General features: G+C 61.9%; 1 protein-coding gene across 1 annotated transcript; it reads left to right on the plus strand.

The window, feature by feature from the left end:
• Nucleotides 1-6,556: 6,556 nt before the first annotated feature.
• On the plus strand, nt 6,557-14,418 carry RNF44 (ring finger protein 44). The gene is given in 15 exon segments (XM_064724689.1): nt 6,557-7,069; nt 7,072-7,217; nt 7,219-7,344; nt 7,346-7,397; nt 7,399-7,450; nt 10,021-10,201; nt 10,590-10,806; nt 11,303-11,470; nt 11,643-11,819; nt 11,996-12,157; nt 12,234-12,358; nt 12,486-12,573; nt 12,722-12,843; nt 12,934-13,033; nt 13,226-14,418. Coding segments are annotated over 15 exon segments (2,013 nt in total). The 5' UTR covers nt 6,557-6,835; the 3' UTR covers nt 13,289-14,418.
• The last annotated feature ends 1,492 nt before the right edge of the window (nt 14,419-15,910 follow it).

Consider the following 15,910-nt stretch of genomic DNA (forward strand, 5'->3'; position numbering starts at 1 on the left):
AAGCTTTGTTCCCCAGCCTTGCTTGGAGCTGGGCACTCTCCAAGTGGTGGACAGAAATCTTTCCTGATATCCCCTGGCGAGTACCAGCTGGTTCGAGTACAGATCAGGATTTGGGCCCTGGTGGTGTGGTCTGTCCATCACTGGCATTGTGTGGCCAGGGCAGAGCTCACAGAGCTGGGGCTGCTGGACCTTCCCTCTGTGGTGCTGCCATGGTGTGTCCTGGCAGTGACAAGACTCAAACTGTGGCAACTTGCTGCTTTCTGGCTGTGCAGAGGTGGGAGAGAGGGAGGGATATGCACCTGGAACAGAGGGAAATGATGTGATAGGTGCTGGGGGGCACCTGGGTGCTGGCCAAGGGCTGCCCAGCACTTTGATGTCCACTCTGTGGGCTCTGCCTGGATGCTCTCGGTGCAGCTCTGCCTGGTGCTGTGGTCCCTCCATCTGCTGCCAGGCTCTGGAAGATCCTGCAGTGGAGGGAGAGGCTTGCAATGGTGGCAAGAGCCATCTGGAGCCTACTGGCCCGGCAGGCCGGCAGGAGGAAGGTGTTGTGTGTGTGGCAGGGCAGCAGCAGAGGGCTGGGAAGGGCAGGAAGCACTGAGCCCGTGTGCCTGGCTCTCAGTGCCGAGTCCCTTCCGCTTTGTGTGCAGGGAGGTCACAGAGGTGGCGGCTGCTCTTGGTTCCCAGCTGGTGCTTGTGGTGGGCTCTGGCTCCAGCTGTCAGCTGTGGGAGCTGAGCCTTGTCCCTCTTCAGTGTGCAGCAGTCAGGGAGATGTCACCCTGCTGGCATGCTGGGCTGCTTCACCTTTAGGGTCATGGCTGTGTTCTTGGGGCCCTTCAGTGCAGAGGGAGCATCGCTGCTGCCTCTGTTCTTGCCAGGTGCTCACTCCCACCTCTGAAGCCACACATGGCAGTGGTGTTCCCCTGAGCAGTGAAACACACTGTCCCTGCCTGCTGGGCTGTGTGGCTCCCTTTGGTGAGTGAGGAACAAGGAATGGGGTGGGAGACTTTGTGAATCCCATTGATCCGCACCATGGAAGCTGCGTGTTTGCATCTGCCTGTCCAGACCAGGGCCCTGTGAGGGGAATTGATCAAGCTGTAAAACCTAGAGCCAGCTAATGAAATAGGGACTATAGATTTTTATTTTAAATGGAAGAGAGTTTAGGAGAGATTTAATTATCCTTGGTTTATGGACCTGTTAGAGGAATGAAATAACAGCTGGCAGGTAAGGGCTGGGCTTCATCTTGCATCACTTTTCTCTCAGGTTGTCTGCAGAACTGCCCAAGTCCTGCTACCCAGGGGTAGAGTGGGGGATGATGTAAAGTCACTTGGAGCAGAGTTAGCAGAGTCCTGCTTATCCTGCTGGGTGTCCCTGCTTCCTGCTGGGAGTAGGTGTGCTGAAATAGCAGAGGGGCTGGCCCTGGCAATTGGGGCTAGTGTAAGAACAGCTGTCCTTGGTCCCTGGGGCTTGGGGTGGGCCAGTCCTTGTGCTCGTGGACAGCAGAGAGTTTGGGAGCCCTGTACTCTCTGGGCTGTCTCCCTGCAGGTGTCATTTCCTGGGGCTGTGGGCACTGAGCTCTCACTGGCTCGGGTACCTGCAGTGTGTGGAGTTTGTAAGGGAGAGCTGCAGAGCGCTGGGATTTGCTGGGCTCAGCTGTGTGTTGGACACAAGCTGTAACGCTGTCACTACAGCCACTCCTCCTGTGTGCATCCACTCCACTGTCACGTGGGGCCGGCCTCGGGCACGGCTCCGTGCTGGTGGCAGGCGCACGGCGCTGGCTTTCGGCAAAGAGCCTGGCTTCTGGATGCTTTTGGGGTTTTCACCCCTTTATTGAGGAGCTGGGACACAACATTTTCCCACGATCCCATGGCTCCATGCTTGGACCAGTCTGGAGAAGCATGGTTTGTCACCTGCTGTGTGTGGGTAATTGGTTGGCCAAGGGGTTTGTGTACCCACCTTGCAGGCACAGCATGTAGGGTGCCAGTCTGATTGTCCAGAGGCTGCTAAAACATCCGAGGAAGCTGCTGGTGCTGGGGAGCTCTGCCAGAGCCCTCCAACATTGATGCAGGAACTTGGGAGAGCCAAGCCCTGAGGTCATGGAGCTGCATGAGGATGTTGCGTGGCCCCCTGAGACAGGTCAGTTCCAGAGGGGAACAGTGTGGGTCTGTGCTGTCAGCTCACAGGGGTGTTGGGAGAAGTCAGCCTGCTGGCTCTCTGGGCAGCAGAGCTACACCATGGTGCTTATCCTTTCCTCCACCCTTGCACCTGCAAGTCCTCTGCATTTCAGGCAGGAGCTGTTTCCTGGAGGGCACAAGCAGACCATGGGTCCCATGTCCAGTGTGGCTTGTCTGGGTTCTCTGGAGTGGAGTGGTTTGGGAGGGCTCCACACTTTGCTCTGTGCATGGCAGAGAGTGAGGTTGAGCAGTGTCCCCAACAAACAGCGCTCGTTGCAGGCTTTGGGAATATTATTTTCTAGCTGCAGGCTGGTCCCTGGAGACCTGCTCTCACTGGCTGCAGAGCTGTAGTTCTGGGTCTTCCTTGGTTACCCTGGAAAGTAGGATTTTAGCTCAGCCATGCAGAGCAGAGGACTGGGCTGCAGTACTGTGTGTTAGGAGCTGCTTTCTCTCGGGTGAGCCTGTGTCCTGGTGATCCAGGCCTCTGGCATCTCTCGCTGTTGCCCCTGGGAAGGGAGGGCCCCGTTCTGGTCCTCCTTCCCCCGAGCCTGGCAGTGCTGAGGCGCGGTGCCCTCTGGCAGGTTGTCTTTCCCCTGCTGGGCTGGTGGGGCTCCCTAGCTGTATTTGCATTTTGAGACAAGTGTCTTAGTTGGTTTTCTCTCCATGCCTGTGCTTTGGGAAAGTGGTGAACAATAAAAATCTGCCGTTGAGAGCTGTAGCAGAGGTCAGGCAGCTCCTGTGCCCCAGGCTGCTCTCTTGTCACCGCAGTTGCGCTTTGTGCGCGGGGGCTGTCAGCTTGAAAGTCGTGTTTTTGTTCTTAAAACCAACCTCAGGCTCTGGTGTGGGGTTCTCTGAGTGATGTACAGGGACATATTGCAGCAAACCTCCTCTGCACTTAGGGTAGTGGTCACTCCCTGTTTTGGTGCATCTTATAAGCAGCCTCTTGGCAAATTTTTAATCAAGGACAAAGGAGGGTAAACGGTTGCTGAAAATCCTGAGTTTCTCTGAGCTCCTTTCTGAAAATGATCGTTGCAGGTTGTCCATGTCCCTGCAGGCTTCTTAAAATGCAAAACAAACCACCCAGCCCAACTTCCTGACTGTCACTAGTGCTTTCAAGAGACGCTTCGTTTTGCTGAGTGGTAACGAAGCTGCTCTTTGCCATCCTCCAGCTCCTGCCTCTGCCCGTGTCCCTTTGCAGGAGCTGCTCTGACCGAGAGCAGTGGGGAAGGTGTCTGGAGCCTGGCCCCTCCTACCCTTGGCCACTCACTTGGCAGATGCCATTAACACTGTCCACAGCCTGTAGACAGCAGGCTGGACTCAGAGAGATACTTGTGGAGAGGTGACAGATGAGCTGGGGACTCCAGGGATGCTGTGTGGGGAAGGAAAAGAGGGGTGATCCCTCCTCCCTGTGCTGGCTCTGTCCCAGGAGAGGCTGGGTCTGGCTTAGGAAAGGGCTGTCTGAAATGAGAACTTAAAGAGGAGTGTGGAGTCCTGAAAAGCAGCATCTTGTAGTAGGAAGGAAAGGAAGGACCAGGGAGTCACCCAGGCAGCAGGTTGGAGATGGACATGGTGGCATTTGCTCTTTTCCTCCCACCCATGTGCAACTGAGCTGTGGAAGTGGCTGCTGCAAGATGCCTGGACAGACAGAGGTGTGTGTATCTCAGCGTGCTTCTGTTCAGGGCAGAAGAGGCCACCCAGGAGAGAGGAGGACACAACCCATTCCTTGGTGCTGCTGAGCTACAGAGGTGGCCAAGCTGGACTCGGTTGCTGCACCTGCAGCCTTCTGGTCATGCTATTCAGGTTGTGCTGGTGTTTCTAGGGCAAAGGAAGGAAGGTGGAGATCTCTGCAGATTATTTACCTTGTTCTAAGGAAATGAAGGCTTGTTGCAAGCTTACTGTTTATCTGTGCTCACTCTGCTTTGAACTTGCTGGATGGTGTCAGTTGGGGTAGGTGTCAGGTGTGGATGCTGCCTCTGAGGTCCTGGCTTGCTACAGGCTCTGGCTCAGGGGAGGAAGGTGCTGCTGGTTCTCCCTCTGCAGTGCAGCTCAGCCATGCTATTAGACATCAGAGAATCCACGTGGGAGAGATCGACAGGAAACTGGGCGTTATCAGTTCCGCTGCCTGTGCAGCTACTCGCTCCTCATGTCAGCATCCTCCACGTGTGTGTGGCTGGAGGCGTTTGATGGGAGTGCTGTCAGCCCGGGGGTGGGAGTGGGTGGCGTGTGATCATGGCAGAGGCGTCCTGCCTCCACTGCCAGTGAACTCAGCTCCACCCGGTGTGTGGAGCAGGGAGGGAGCTCCTTGCTCCCCCATCTCCATAGTGGAGAAGCGTTTCACCCTGCTGATGTTGGGGTGTCCCATGTCCCCTGGTGCTTGTGTTGGGCCTTGGATAGGGTAGGGACACTTCCACTGCTCCTCCCTGCCTACAGTCTGAGAGCTTCTGTGTTCTTGGTGATAGTTTCTTCAGGCTTTTTTTCTGGGCCCTGGGGAGAAAAGAGTAAGATCTGGGGCCTCTTTCTCTCCCTGGACTTGTGTGAGAGGCCCAGGAGAGTGTGGAGATGAAGCATTGGCATGCTGAGTGTTGGGGAGAGCACAGGGCAGACCAAGCCTCCAGTGGGAGATGTGCTCTCACCACTGGATCACCCTGGCTAATCCTGTGTCAGACCTGACCTATATATGGGGCGAGGGAGGTGGCATGTCTGTGGCAGCAGATGGTCTCTTAAAGAGCCTGGGCTCAGGGAGACTTTGTCTTGCTGGCCCCTGGCTATCCTGAAGGAAAGGACAGGCCACCTGTCGGCTGTGGAGCATCCAGGTTCAGCCTGAGCAGCCCCTGCACATAGGGAGCTATCTAAAGCTGCCGGGCTGTCCCACTCACCAGGGGTGTCCCAGATCTCTGTGCCTGGGCTGGGATCCCTTGTCCTGGCCCAGAAGCATTGACCAGCCTTACCAGCCTTGCTGTAGCATCCTTTGGGCCCCTCACATGGCTTTTCAGGCAGAGCTCTGTGCCTGGGACAGTGTGATGCTGTGTGCATGGCTGTATCCCTGAGACAGTGTGGGCAGAGCTGTTGCCACACGCTCCGATCCTGTGGCTGGATGTGTGGTGCCCCATCCTCACTGGGCACAGCCATGTGCAGTGTGGCTGTGCCAGGGGAATGATCCAGCCTGGCTGGGCAGGGAGCGTGAGCAGCGTGTGAGCTGTGTCCCATCGATGGCTTCTCCTGTTGCCTCCTGAGGACATCGATAGCTGCTGCCCACGGGGAAGCTGGTGCTGCTGGAGCGGGTCTGCAGGGAGTGTCTGCACAGATATCCACCCTCTGTGGCCTCTGCCTGCTGCCACTGCTCTGCCCAGGATCAGACCAGGTCCTGGCCGTCTTGTGAAGGCGCAGTGCTGCCTCTGCCCACAAACAATGGCAAGGTCAAAGGACAGAGTGCTGTTTTCCTTCTCTTCCCTGTAGTTCCCCAGCTCCTGAAGCAAAGAGGCTGTAGTGGAACAGACCTGGAGGGTGGTTGTTCAGGTTTGGGCTGATTCAGTCTTTTGGCTCTTCCTGCTGGAGTTCTTGCCTGAGTGCGTGGCTCTGACACCATCATAGCTCTGCCCTGCTGTGGTGCCTTCCTGTTCTGTGTGTCCCCTACCATGGGGACAGAAGCAGTTGGCCGTGGTGCTACTGACAGTCATGGTAGATTTGAGTCCCAGAGTGCTCTGTGTCCTGGAGGATCCTTGAGCCTGGTGTAATTCCTCCTGCACACCTGGATTTGAGGTGAAGAGGTGAGAGCCTTGAGAGGGGCCTGAAGGGACCTGGGCACAGGGCTGGAATCGAGCAAAGCTGAATCCGACTGCTCATGGCAACAACGAGCTACTGAATTGTTAAATCGTCAATCTGAGGTTTTCTTTGAAAGGGGTGATGCTACAAATTAATTAGCTCCCTTTTGGTTGTTAGCACTTTAAAGCCCAGCTGTCAGGGGAGGGCTGGTTTATAGGCATTACATCAGGGCTGCCGGCTGGCTCGCTCGCCTACCTGGGAATTTCTAAGTGTGCGTTGTAACCGGGGGAAATTTGGCTCGGATGCAGCATCTGGCGCTCAGCGAAGCTGCTGCGATGTGCTGCCCTGAGCACGGGGATTTGACTGGTGCCTGAGCAGTGCTGCTGGGGCACACGGGGAGCCGGCGGCTCGGCCTCTCGGTGTGCAGCTCCCGGGGAGCCGCCGGCTCGGCCTCTCGGTGTGCAGCTCCCGGGGAGCCGCCGGCTCGGCCTCTCGGTGTGCAGCTCTCAGCGTTAGCCACCAGCCGGGTGACTCGCTCAGGTGAGCTGGAAGTGTGCAGATGGTCTGAGTAGTTCCTGCTTCTTGCTTAATTAATATGAGAGAATAGGAGGCGTTTCTGAAGCAAAAGGGGCTTTTCTGGTGCGTAAAAGTTTGACCTGGCCACAGATGCTGTGGGAGAGCTGTCGGTGCGGGCAAAGGGCTCGATGTCCTAAGCGGGACCGGAGGAGCTCCTCCACGCTCCCGTCCGAGCGCAGAAGGTGCTGGGGAGCCGAGGCCCTGCTTCCCCACCCCTGTGCCCACCAGGACAGAAGCACGGTGACTTGCGGGCACACGGGACTGCCGTTCCCGCGGCCCACCGGGCCCACGGAGCTGCCAGCCCGGTGAGCAGGGGCCCGGGAGTGATGCGGGGGCACAGCCGCAGGTACGGTGCCACCAGCCTTAGGGGCTGTCGCAGCGGGGCGAGGTGGCCGGTGGCGGCACCAGGCCACTTGGGACGGGCGGTGCGTGCCCGGTGCCCTCGGTTGTGGGCCCAGCGCGGTGGTTCCGGCCGGGGGTCGCTGCCCCGCGTGGCGGCCCCGCGCTCCAAGATGGCTGCGGACCGTGACACGCCTGGTCACGTGGGACGCGCGCGCGCCGCGCCGCCCCCCCCTCCCCCCGGTGCCCCCGGCCGCCCCCCTCCGCCCCCCCGCGCCAGCCGCGCGCGCCCCCGGTGCCCCCGAGCGCCGTGACTCGGTCCGGTGCCTCCCGCCGCTTCTTAAAGGGACAGGCGCCCCCCGCGCACCCCGGCCCGGCGCGGCCGCCCCGCGCCGCGGAAAACAAAGAGGCACCGGAAACAGCGGCGGCGGGGAGGGGGCCGGCCCGGCGGGAGGCGGGCGGGAGGGAGGGAGGGGAGGGCCGGCGGCGGGCCGGCGGGGGGGGCAGGCCCGGGCCCGGCGTCGGCGAACAAAGAGCGGCGGGAGGGAGGGGGCGGGGGCGCCGCAGCGGCACCGGAGCGGCGGCCCAGGCCATCGGTGCAGGTACGTGCGGGCCGGGGGGGGCGGGAGCGGGGCGGGGGCGGGGGCCGCCCCCCGGACCCCCGACGGCACCTGCCCCGGGCGGCGGCGGCGGGGTCCGGCGGCCGCCTTTGTTATTGCTTTTGTTTGGCGCCGAGCACATGGCCCCGGAGCGGCCGCTCTTAAAGCCACAGATCCGCACCGGCACCGGCGGGGCTCCGCGGCGGGGGGCGCGGGCTGGGTGCGCTCCCGGCTGCCGTGGCCGCGGTGCCTCCCCGGGGCGCTGCACGGTGGGGCGCTCCGTCCGTGCGCTCCGGGATGTGCTGCTCGCCCCGCCGTGCGCCGCCGTCCCGGACACCGAGGGTCGGCTTCGGCTCGGGTCTGGGGGTGGGCTTGGGAGTCGGGGTCGGCCTTCCGAAGGGGCTGCCGGTGCGGCGGGGCCAGCGGTGACCCCGCTCCCGGGGGAGCTGGCGGCGCCCGCCTGGGAGCGGCGGGGAAGGGGCTCCGGGGGTGCCGGGACGGAGCCGGCGGTGGGTGGCAGCGGGGCGGCAGGACCCCCAGGGCGGGCGGCTCCCCGGCAGCCCCGGAGCCCGGCTCTGCCCGAGCAGATGGCACCGGGCGTGAGCGCTGGCGCGCTGCTAACTTTGTTCTCGGCGGGGCTCGGGAGCCGCCTCCCCCCGCCCCTCCGAGGGGCTGCGGGACCGCCATCCCCTTCCTTTCGGAGCCGCGGTGCCCTCCGCGGGGTCACGGTCACCCTGCTCGGCGTGGCCGCTGGCTTCCAGCCGCGGGTGCGGGGGGAGCCGGGTGTGCCCGCCTGGGACGGGAGGGTGGGCACCTCGCGGGTGCTGCTTGTGGGAGGACCAGGGCCGGGCCAGCGCTGTCCCGCAAGTCGGGGGTGCCGTCCTGCCTCGGGTGCCGTGCTGGGTTCCAGGAGCGCAGGCAGCCCTCCGCTCTGGAGGTCCCAGAACAGGCGAGCCCCTGCATGGCTTCAGTGTTCCTCTGTGGATGTGCTGCCCGTCCCCAAGCCCATTGCTGTGGTGCCTGGTGTGGAAGGTGCCCGCTGGATCACACAGGACCTTGGCACCACGTGTGCTCCGAGAGTGAGGATGTGGAACTGGAAGCGGTAACACCTCAGGGAGGCTTCAGAGTGGGGCTGAACCTGGGTTATTGCTGCATTCTGGCTGCCAGCCCACTCAGGGGCATATTGCAGCCGGGCAGAGCTTTGAGGTGGGCAGAATAAACTCCCCGTGGAAGGAACCTCCTGGGCAGGCACACCCCCTTCCCTGGTGACAGTCACAGACAGGTTCCGGGAGGGCTCAGCCCGTGGCTTTTGCTTTTCTTCTTCCTTTTTCCTACCAAAACAAAGAGAGATGTGCTTTCAGCTTCCACAGTAGTGTGGAGATGAAGGTGAGATTAAGAAGAGACTTGTGTGTGGCACAGGACTTGTCCCAGTGGTTGTTGATACCCATCACCGAAAAGTGACATTGCAGCTTCTCTCTGCTGGGCTGAGATCCCCGTGCTGAGCAGCATTCCCCAGGCTCCAGGGCCCCGGAGTGTCTTTCCTGTCCCGGGCGTGTCTTTGCCATGGGCACTGAGGAGGAGGTGGAGCTGAAGCTGCTTTGGGGGGACCTCACCAGCCTGCAGTGAGCTGGATTTAGGGGTGTGTGGTGCCAAGGCCATGCTGCTGCCGTGTGCTGGCCTGATGCTGTGGAGGCTGAAGACGCTGGGCACTGGAACGGTACCCAGGGAGGATCTTGGATACACGTGGAGGCAAGGAAGGCCGTTTTGGGACCTGGGAAAGCAGAGCCTGGGGAAGCCCAGCCCCAAATGCAGGTGTCTCCTCTGTGCAGTGCCAGGGTTGATTTGGGCTGAGGGGTCAAGCTGTGCCCTGGGGAGGGGCTCTGGTGCGGGAACACCAGTCAGGCTGGGTGCACGAGGGGAGATGGGGCAGGGCCAGGGCAGTGTTCCTACTGTCCCACTGCCTCGGGGATCATCTGGGGGAGCAGAGCTGCCTCCATGGCTTCAGCACAGCCTGTGCTTGTCCCCTGCTCCCTGGGGATGTGTGGCTGCACCCTGTTTGCAGCAGGGAGTTGACAGAGAGGGGCCGTGAGCCCTGCTGCCACCACCAGCCCCTGCGCCGGTCACTGGGGTAGCAGTGTCACTCCAGAGCAGGATGTGCAGGAGCTCAGCAACAAAGAGCATCCCCCAGAGCAGCATCAGGGACCTGCTGGGAGCTCCCCATGCCATGCTTAGGTTCCCTGTTGGCCGGTGAGCAGGCTGGGATGCTGCCACAGCCACAGGGCTCTTCATCATTTTCTTTCCTCTGTGCCAAAAATAAGTGCAAAAATAAGTCTCTCTCTCTCTCTTTGTGTTGTGCATGGGAGGTGACTCTGGCCATGAAGGGGAGGAACAGTAATAAGGGAGTTGGGAACAGGCTCTTCTTAGCCCCTCTCAGGGCCATATGCAGCCCCGGGAGATGGGGTGGGTGGAGGAGCAGCAAGAGCTGCAGCTGTCAGCACCGCCATCCTTGTGAGGATGGAGCAGCAGCCTGAGCGGTGGCGGGACAGTGCCATGACCCGCTGTCCCTCTTGCAGAGTCCAAGGTGCTGGTGTGTTGCCCTGCCTGGAGCCCGAGGTCCCGCGTGCCCACCCGCCTCCCGACGTCACCAATGCGACCATGGGAACTGGCAGTGAATAGGCGGCCGCCCTCTGCCCCTTTTGCCCAGCGCCGTTTCTCGGGGGGACCGTGCAGCAGCCCCGAGCACCTCCGGCGCAGGTACGGGCTGCAGGGCCGTGTGGAGCCCGTCCCCTGTGCACGTGGGGCTGTGGGGCGGCTCTCTGGTCCTGCTGGGGCAAGGCACCGGCTGGCTCCCAGTGGGGCTTGGGGGGACATTGGCAGGGAAGCACATCCACCTGGCCCAAATGAGGGGTCCCTGGGGAGCAGGGGTGCGTTTTGTGCTGCGGACACGGAGAGGGCACTTGCAGGGTGAGCGGAGAAGCTGGTTCTGGAGCTGTCCAGCCTGATGTGGCCCGGCACAATGCCCTGAGTATGTCACCCTGGGCACTGGGCTGATCATCCTGTAGCCATCCTGCCCGGGGCTGTGGTGCCCCTCTGGCCTGGGGGGTCACTCCTGCTCTGTTTCTCTCCTGCGGTGGCCCCACAGCCCCTCTGCCAGGCGTCAGTGGGGACGACGCGATCGACCTCTGGCAACCCTGCTGGGCCAGGATGAGCCCCAGGTGCACCCTGCCTTCCCCCAGCAGCCGCACGTCCCTGTAGATGAGCCCCGCGCCTACGCTCTTGCCAGCACGCCGCCACGAATGCTTCACCCAGCCGCTCACCCACCCCACCAGAACCCATTCATGGTGGATCTGCATGACCAGGTAGGTGCTGCAGCCCCCAGCCCCACTCCTGGGTGTGATCCTGGGGTGTTCCTTGGGCTGTTGTCTGGAGTGGTGACGTGTCCTTGGGTCCCCTCTGGCCACTTGCTGCTGGGATCACCCAGCCCTAAGCCTGCTGGTGCTCTGGTTCTCTGAGATTTAAATCTTGGGGTCCCTCTGCCTTCTGGGGATGTCCAGGGTGGTCCCTGCTCCCAGGGGCTGGGCACAGTCCCCTTGTAGGGTTGTTCATGTGACAACTGTCATCGTAATCCAATGTAATGGTGGTTACACAGCCTGTCTGTGTGGAGGAAAGAAGGGCTCAAAACTCCCTCAAGTTGAGCCCTCACTCAGCCCGTTCCTCTGGCCACACCAGCGGGATGGCCATGCCAGGTGTTTTGTCCCAGTGCTGAGTGCCCAGTGTCCTGCTGTGACCCTGTCAGGACAGGGACAGCTCAGACAGGGCTGTGCCCTGACTGTGCCCTCGGCACCTTGTCCTTAGGTGCACCAGGGACCTGTCCCTCTCTCCTACACGGTTACCACCGTAACGACGCAAGGCTTCCCCATCCACGCTGGCCAGCACATCCCTGGGTGCAGCACCCAGCAGCTCCCAGCATGCTCAGTGATGTTCAGCGGACAGCACTACCCGCTCTGCTGCCTCCCACCCCCGGTGAGTCACGGCGGGGGACGCCTGGGGACAGCCTGGGCCGTGAGTGCCCAGAGTCCTGTGGGCACCCAGGCCCACTGTAGTGCAAGTTTCTGGGGGCACAGGGTCCTTTGGAGGCCCTGGGGAGGGGGCAGGGGTGTCTGACCCTTGTTTTTCTCTCTGTCTCTCCCCACAGCTGATTCAGGCATGTGCCATGCAACAACTTCCCGTCTCCTACCAGACATTCCCCCCCATCATCTCCAGCGACCATTACATCCTGCACCCACCCCCACCGCCAGTGCCCCCCCACCAGCCGCCCCACATGGCCCCCCTGGGGCAGTTCGTACCTCTCCAAGCCCAGCATCCACGTATGGTGAGTTGGGGTGGAGGGACAGCCTGGGGGCGTGATGCACCCACCGCCTTGGGGTCTTGTCCTTCTGCAACCCCTGCGGGTCTGAGCTGGGGGTGGTGGGCAGGGTGCCTCTGTCTTCATAGCATCGGGGAGGTGTAATTTGGGATGCTCCTCCCAGCTTAACTGTTTCCCCACAGCCTCTGCAGAGGATAGACAATGACGTGGACCTGCGAGGGGAGCAGCACCCCATCGCAGGCTTCACGTACCCTCCGTCTCACCACGCTCCCACGCTGTCGCCCTCCATGCCGCTGCATTACCTCCCCCACGACCCGCTGCACCAAGAACTGCCATTTGGCGTGGTGAGTCCCCATCCTGGGGAGGGGTTGGGATCACCGTGGGGCTGGCACGACTCTGAGTGCCCCATCTCTCCCTCAGCCATACCCCCACATGATGCCCCGGCGGCTGAACACCCAGCGGTACCGGCTGCAGCAGGCGCTGCCCCCACCGCCACCCCCTCCGCCGCCTCCTCCGTACTATCCGAGCTTCCTGCCCTATTTCCTGTGAGTACTGCTGGGGGTATTCTAGCATGTGTAGGGCAGGGGTGGCACTGTGATGGCACAGGGGGCTGTGCCAGGGTGCCTGTTGGGGTTTGCAGCCCCGTGCTGACTGCCCTGTCCTTCCCCCCAGTTCTATGCTTCCTGTGTCGCCAACGGCCGTGGGCCCCACGATCAGCTTAGACCTGGACGTGGATGATGTGGAGATGGAGAATTATGAGGTGAGTCTGCTTGGCTTCCTCACAGTGATGGGATGGGAGAGCTGGGGGAGTTGGAGTTTGCTGATTGCTGTGCTGGGAGGGGGAAGCCTGAAGGGGGGCTGTGCCAGGACAGGAGCTGAGCTGAGCCGGCCTCTGCATCCCCCTCCAGGCACTGCTGAACTTGGCCGAGCGGCTGGGGGAGGCCAAGCCACGGGGACTCACCAAAGCAGACATCGAGCACCTCCCGTCCTACCGCTTCAACCCCGAGAGCCACCAGTCTGAGCAGACCCTGTGAGTGAGCTCAGGGCGCACACGGGGGGCCTGGCAGGGACTGGGGGCCGTGGCTGGCAGCGGGGCTGTGCTGATGGCTGCTTCCCCCAGGTGCGTCGTGTGCTTCAGCGACTTCGAGGCCCGGCAGCTTCTCCGCGTCCTGCCCTGCAACCACGAGTTCCACGCCAAGTGTGTCGACAAATGGTTAAAGGTACTGCCTGTGCCTGCTCTGGGGAGCGGGGTGGCTTCTAGGGTGCTGTGGGTATGGGGTGCTGCCTTTTGGGTGCCCTCAGTGCCCTGCACGCACTGGGAGCTGGGGCTGAGCCCTGTGCAGGGCTGGATCAGCCACTCCTGGGCTGTGGTTCCAGCCTTGCTCACTTGCCCCGTCTCTGGCTGCCCGCAGGCGAACCGCACGTGCCCGATCTGCCGGGCGGACGCGTCGGAGGTGCAGCGGGAGGCGGACTGAGGCTGGCGGGCGCTGTGCCGCACAATTCGCTAGAGGACAAGGACGCCGGGCTGGGGCGGGGGCTGCTGCCCGCTGCTGGGGCCTGACCCTGCGCTTACCCCCCCTCCCCAAAGCCTCTCCTCGGATGTGGTGAGCATTGAGCAGTCTGGGCTCCCGGCCAGCCCTCCTCCTCCCCGCCGGGGCACGGACTCAGCCGGACGCCTGCCCGCTGCGCTCCCGGGCCCCGAATCGTGTTGTGCTGGAGGCGGGAGGTGCGTGGCCGTGCCCTCTGCGCTCCAAAGACGCTGTTGTTGCTCCATCACTTTCCAGGTCTTTGTATTCTCCTAGGGAATTAGTGGTTTTTCCCTTTGTCACTATTTTTTTTTTTTACGATAGTTTTTTTCCCCCTTGTTTCCTTTTCATTTCCGTCATGTTTTTGGTTCCTTGGCCGTTTGCCCTAGGGGCACGCAGGCGGCTCCTCCCCTCAGCGTTGCTCTCGGAGGACGCAGGGAGGAGAGAGGAGGGAGCGCTGCGGGTTTGATGCCGGCAGCACCCCGGCCCCGGGGACAGCCGGAGAAGGAGGCTGGCGGAGTGTGGCCAAGGTGGGACACCAGCAACCCCGCGGCGCGGCTGGGGCAGAAAGGCAGGAACGCAGGAATGCCTCTGTCCCCGCTCCTGTGCGCAGCCTGGCACGGCTCCCTCCTGCCTCGGCTGCCCCGGGGAGCCCCAGAGGGCTGTGGCTGCTTGGGGTGTTTCGCCAGTGGGAGGATGGTGCTGGCGCAGCCCTGGCCCCTCTCCCTGTTCATTCCCCTGTGCCTGGCCAGCGCAGCTCCCGGGGCCAGGCCGTGTGGCATCCCGCAAGGCAGCCAAGCTTGAGGAGGGGACGCCAACCCCGTCCCTAGGGCTTTGGGCATGTGGTGTCCCCGGTGTGCTGCCCGGCCCCCGGCTCCTGCTCGTATCTCTGTCCCGACGACGTAAATCAAGGTAGCCCCGTGCCCCGTCCTGCTGGCTGGACGGCGCGGTTTCCCCGGCCGTGGGCAGCGAGGGGCCGGCTGGGCTGCGGCCCCCGGAGCGGGGGGGTTTTATTCATAACTTCGTGGAGTATTTTCAGTGCTACCCTGGCCTTGGCCCGGCTGGTGCGGGGGAAGCTGTGAGCGGTCCCCTTGCCACCGTATCCCCCCTGCCCTCGCAGGCGCTGGGGGAGAAGCCGCCACGCCGCCGCCCGGCTCCATCAATCCCGCGTGGCCGTTGTTTTGCATGATTAATTAGCGAGGAGGGTGACGGGAGGCGGTGGCAGGGGTGGTGGTGAGAGCACCGCCCTCCCCTCCCGGCGCGTCGCTGACGCCTGGGAGCTTCCGAGCGGACGCCAGCCCTATGTAAATGTTCACAAATATGCATGCATGTCTGACCAGCTTGGAACGTGGTCTTGGCTACGTCTAGCCGGCTGTGGGGTGAGGGGGGTGGGGAGAGGGGTTTTTGTGCTCAGCTGATACTGCCATGCACTGTACTGCACATGTCCGCAACGCCACAGCAGGACCGTGAGACTTTCAGGGCCGTCCCCGCGGGGTCCGCGCCCGCGGCGGCGGCGTGTGCAAGGGACCGGGGCGGGAGGGGGCGCTCCCCGCGGGGCGGGGGGCAGCGCGGGGCGGGCCCCGGCGGCGGCTCGGCCGGCTGCGAGGCGAGGGGCCGGGCGGGCACGGTGGCGTTGTTCCCCGCGCTGAGGGCCAGAGGGCAGTGCCAGCCACCGTGGGCCGGCCCCGGACGCCGCCCGGTCGGGCGCGGGGGGTGGCGAGCGCTGGGGGGGGCTACGGGCCGGCTCCCCCTCGCCGCCCTTTCCCACCCCTGCGGCGGCCGGAGCGTCGCGGCCGAGGGCCCCGGCCCGGCGCCGCCCGCTCCGCCGTGGCACGGGTGCCGGCACCGCTGGGCTCGGTGCCCCTTGGGCAGGACCCCGGCCCCTTCCCCGTCCCTCTCTCAGTGACAGATAACCAAAGGAGTCCCCGGCTTCGCGCCCCCGGAGACGCCCCCTCCTCCCCTCCCGCCCTCGCGGTGCCCAGGGAGCCAGGAAAGCCTTACGGTCCTTTGACGGCGACTCGAAAGCTCACAGCTCGTGTGCTGCAGAATTTATTCCAATGAGCAGCTAAAAGTATCATTTAAAAAAAAATAACAAAAAGAAAAAATGACAAAAAAAAATACTAAAAAACAATTATTTAGGGTGTTTGTGATTGCTGACTGCGCTGTAGATACCACTGTTTACCAATGAATTCCTGTGGTGGGATAGTGGACTGTTTACTGTTCTATTATACCAGTCCCCGGGCCCTCCGGTGGGACCCCCGCGTTCCCCGCGGCTCCCCGGAAGGTGCTAGGACGTGTGTTCTGTGTTAGAAAGTTTTTATATATATATATATATATATAAATATATATATATAATTTTTTTTGCTCTGTTACTTGCACATTTTACAGTTACCTCATTTTTCCCATGTATGTATTTGAAAAAAGGCTAATATATAGAAAAAAAAGGTTCTTAAAGCTCTAAAAGTGTTTGTTTTTTTCCATTCCATTGGAATCATATTGGTTTTGTAGCATTTAACATAACTAGTATGTTGTATTATATATATGTGTATTATACTGATTGAAATTTTTAAC

This window comes from Zonotrichia leucophrys, chromosome 13 (assembly GCF_028769735.1).
Source record: "Zonotrichia leucophrys gambelii isolate GWCS_2022_RI chromosome 13, RI_Zleu_2.0, whole genome shotgun sequence".
NCBI classification, from domain to species: domain Eukaryota; kingdom Metazoa; phylum Chordata; class Aves; order Passeriformes; family Passerellidae; genus Zonotrichia; species Zonotrichia leucophrys.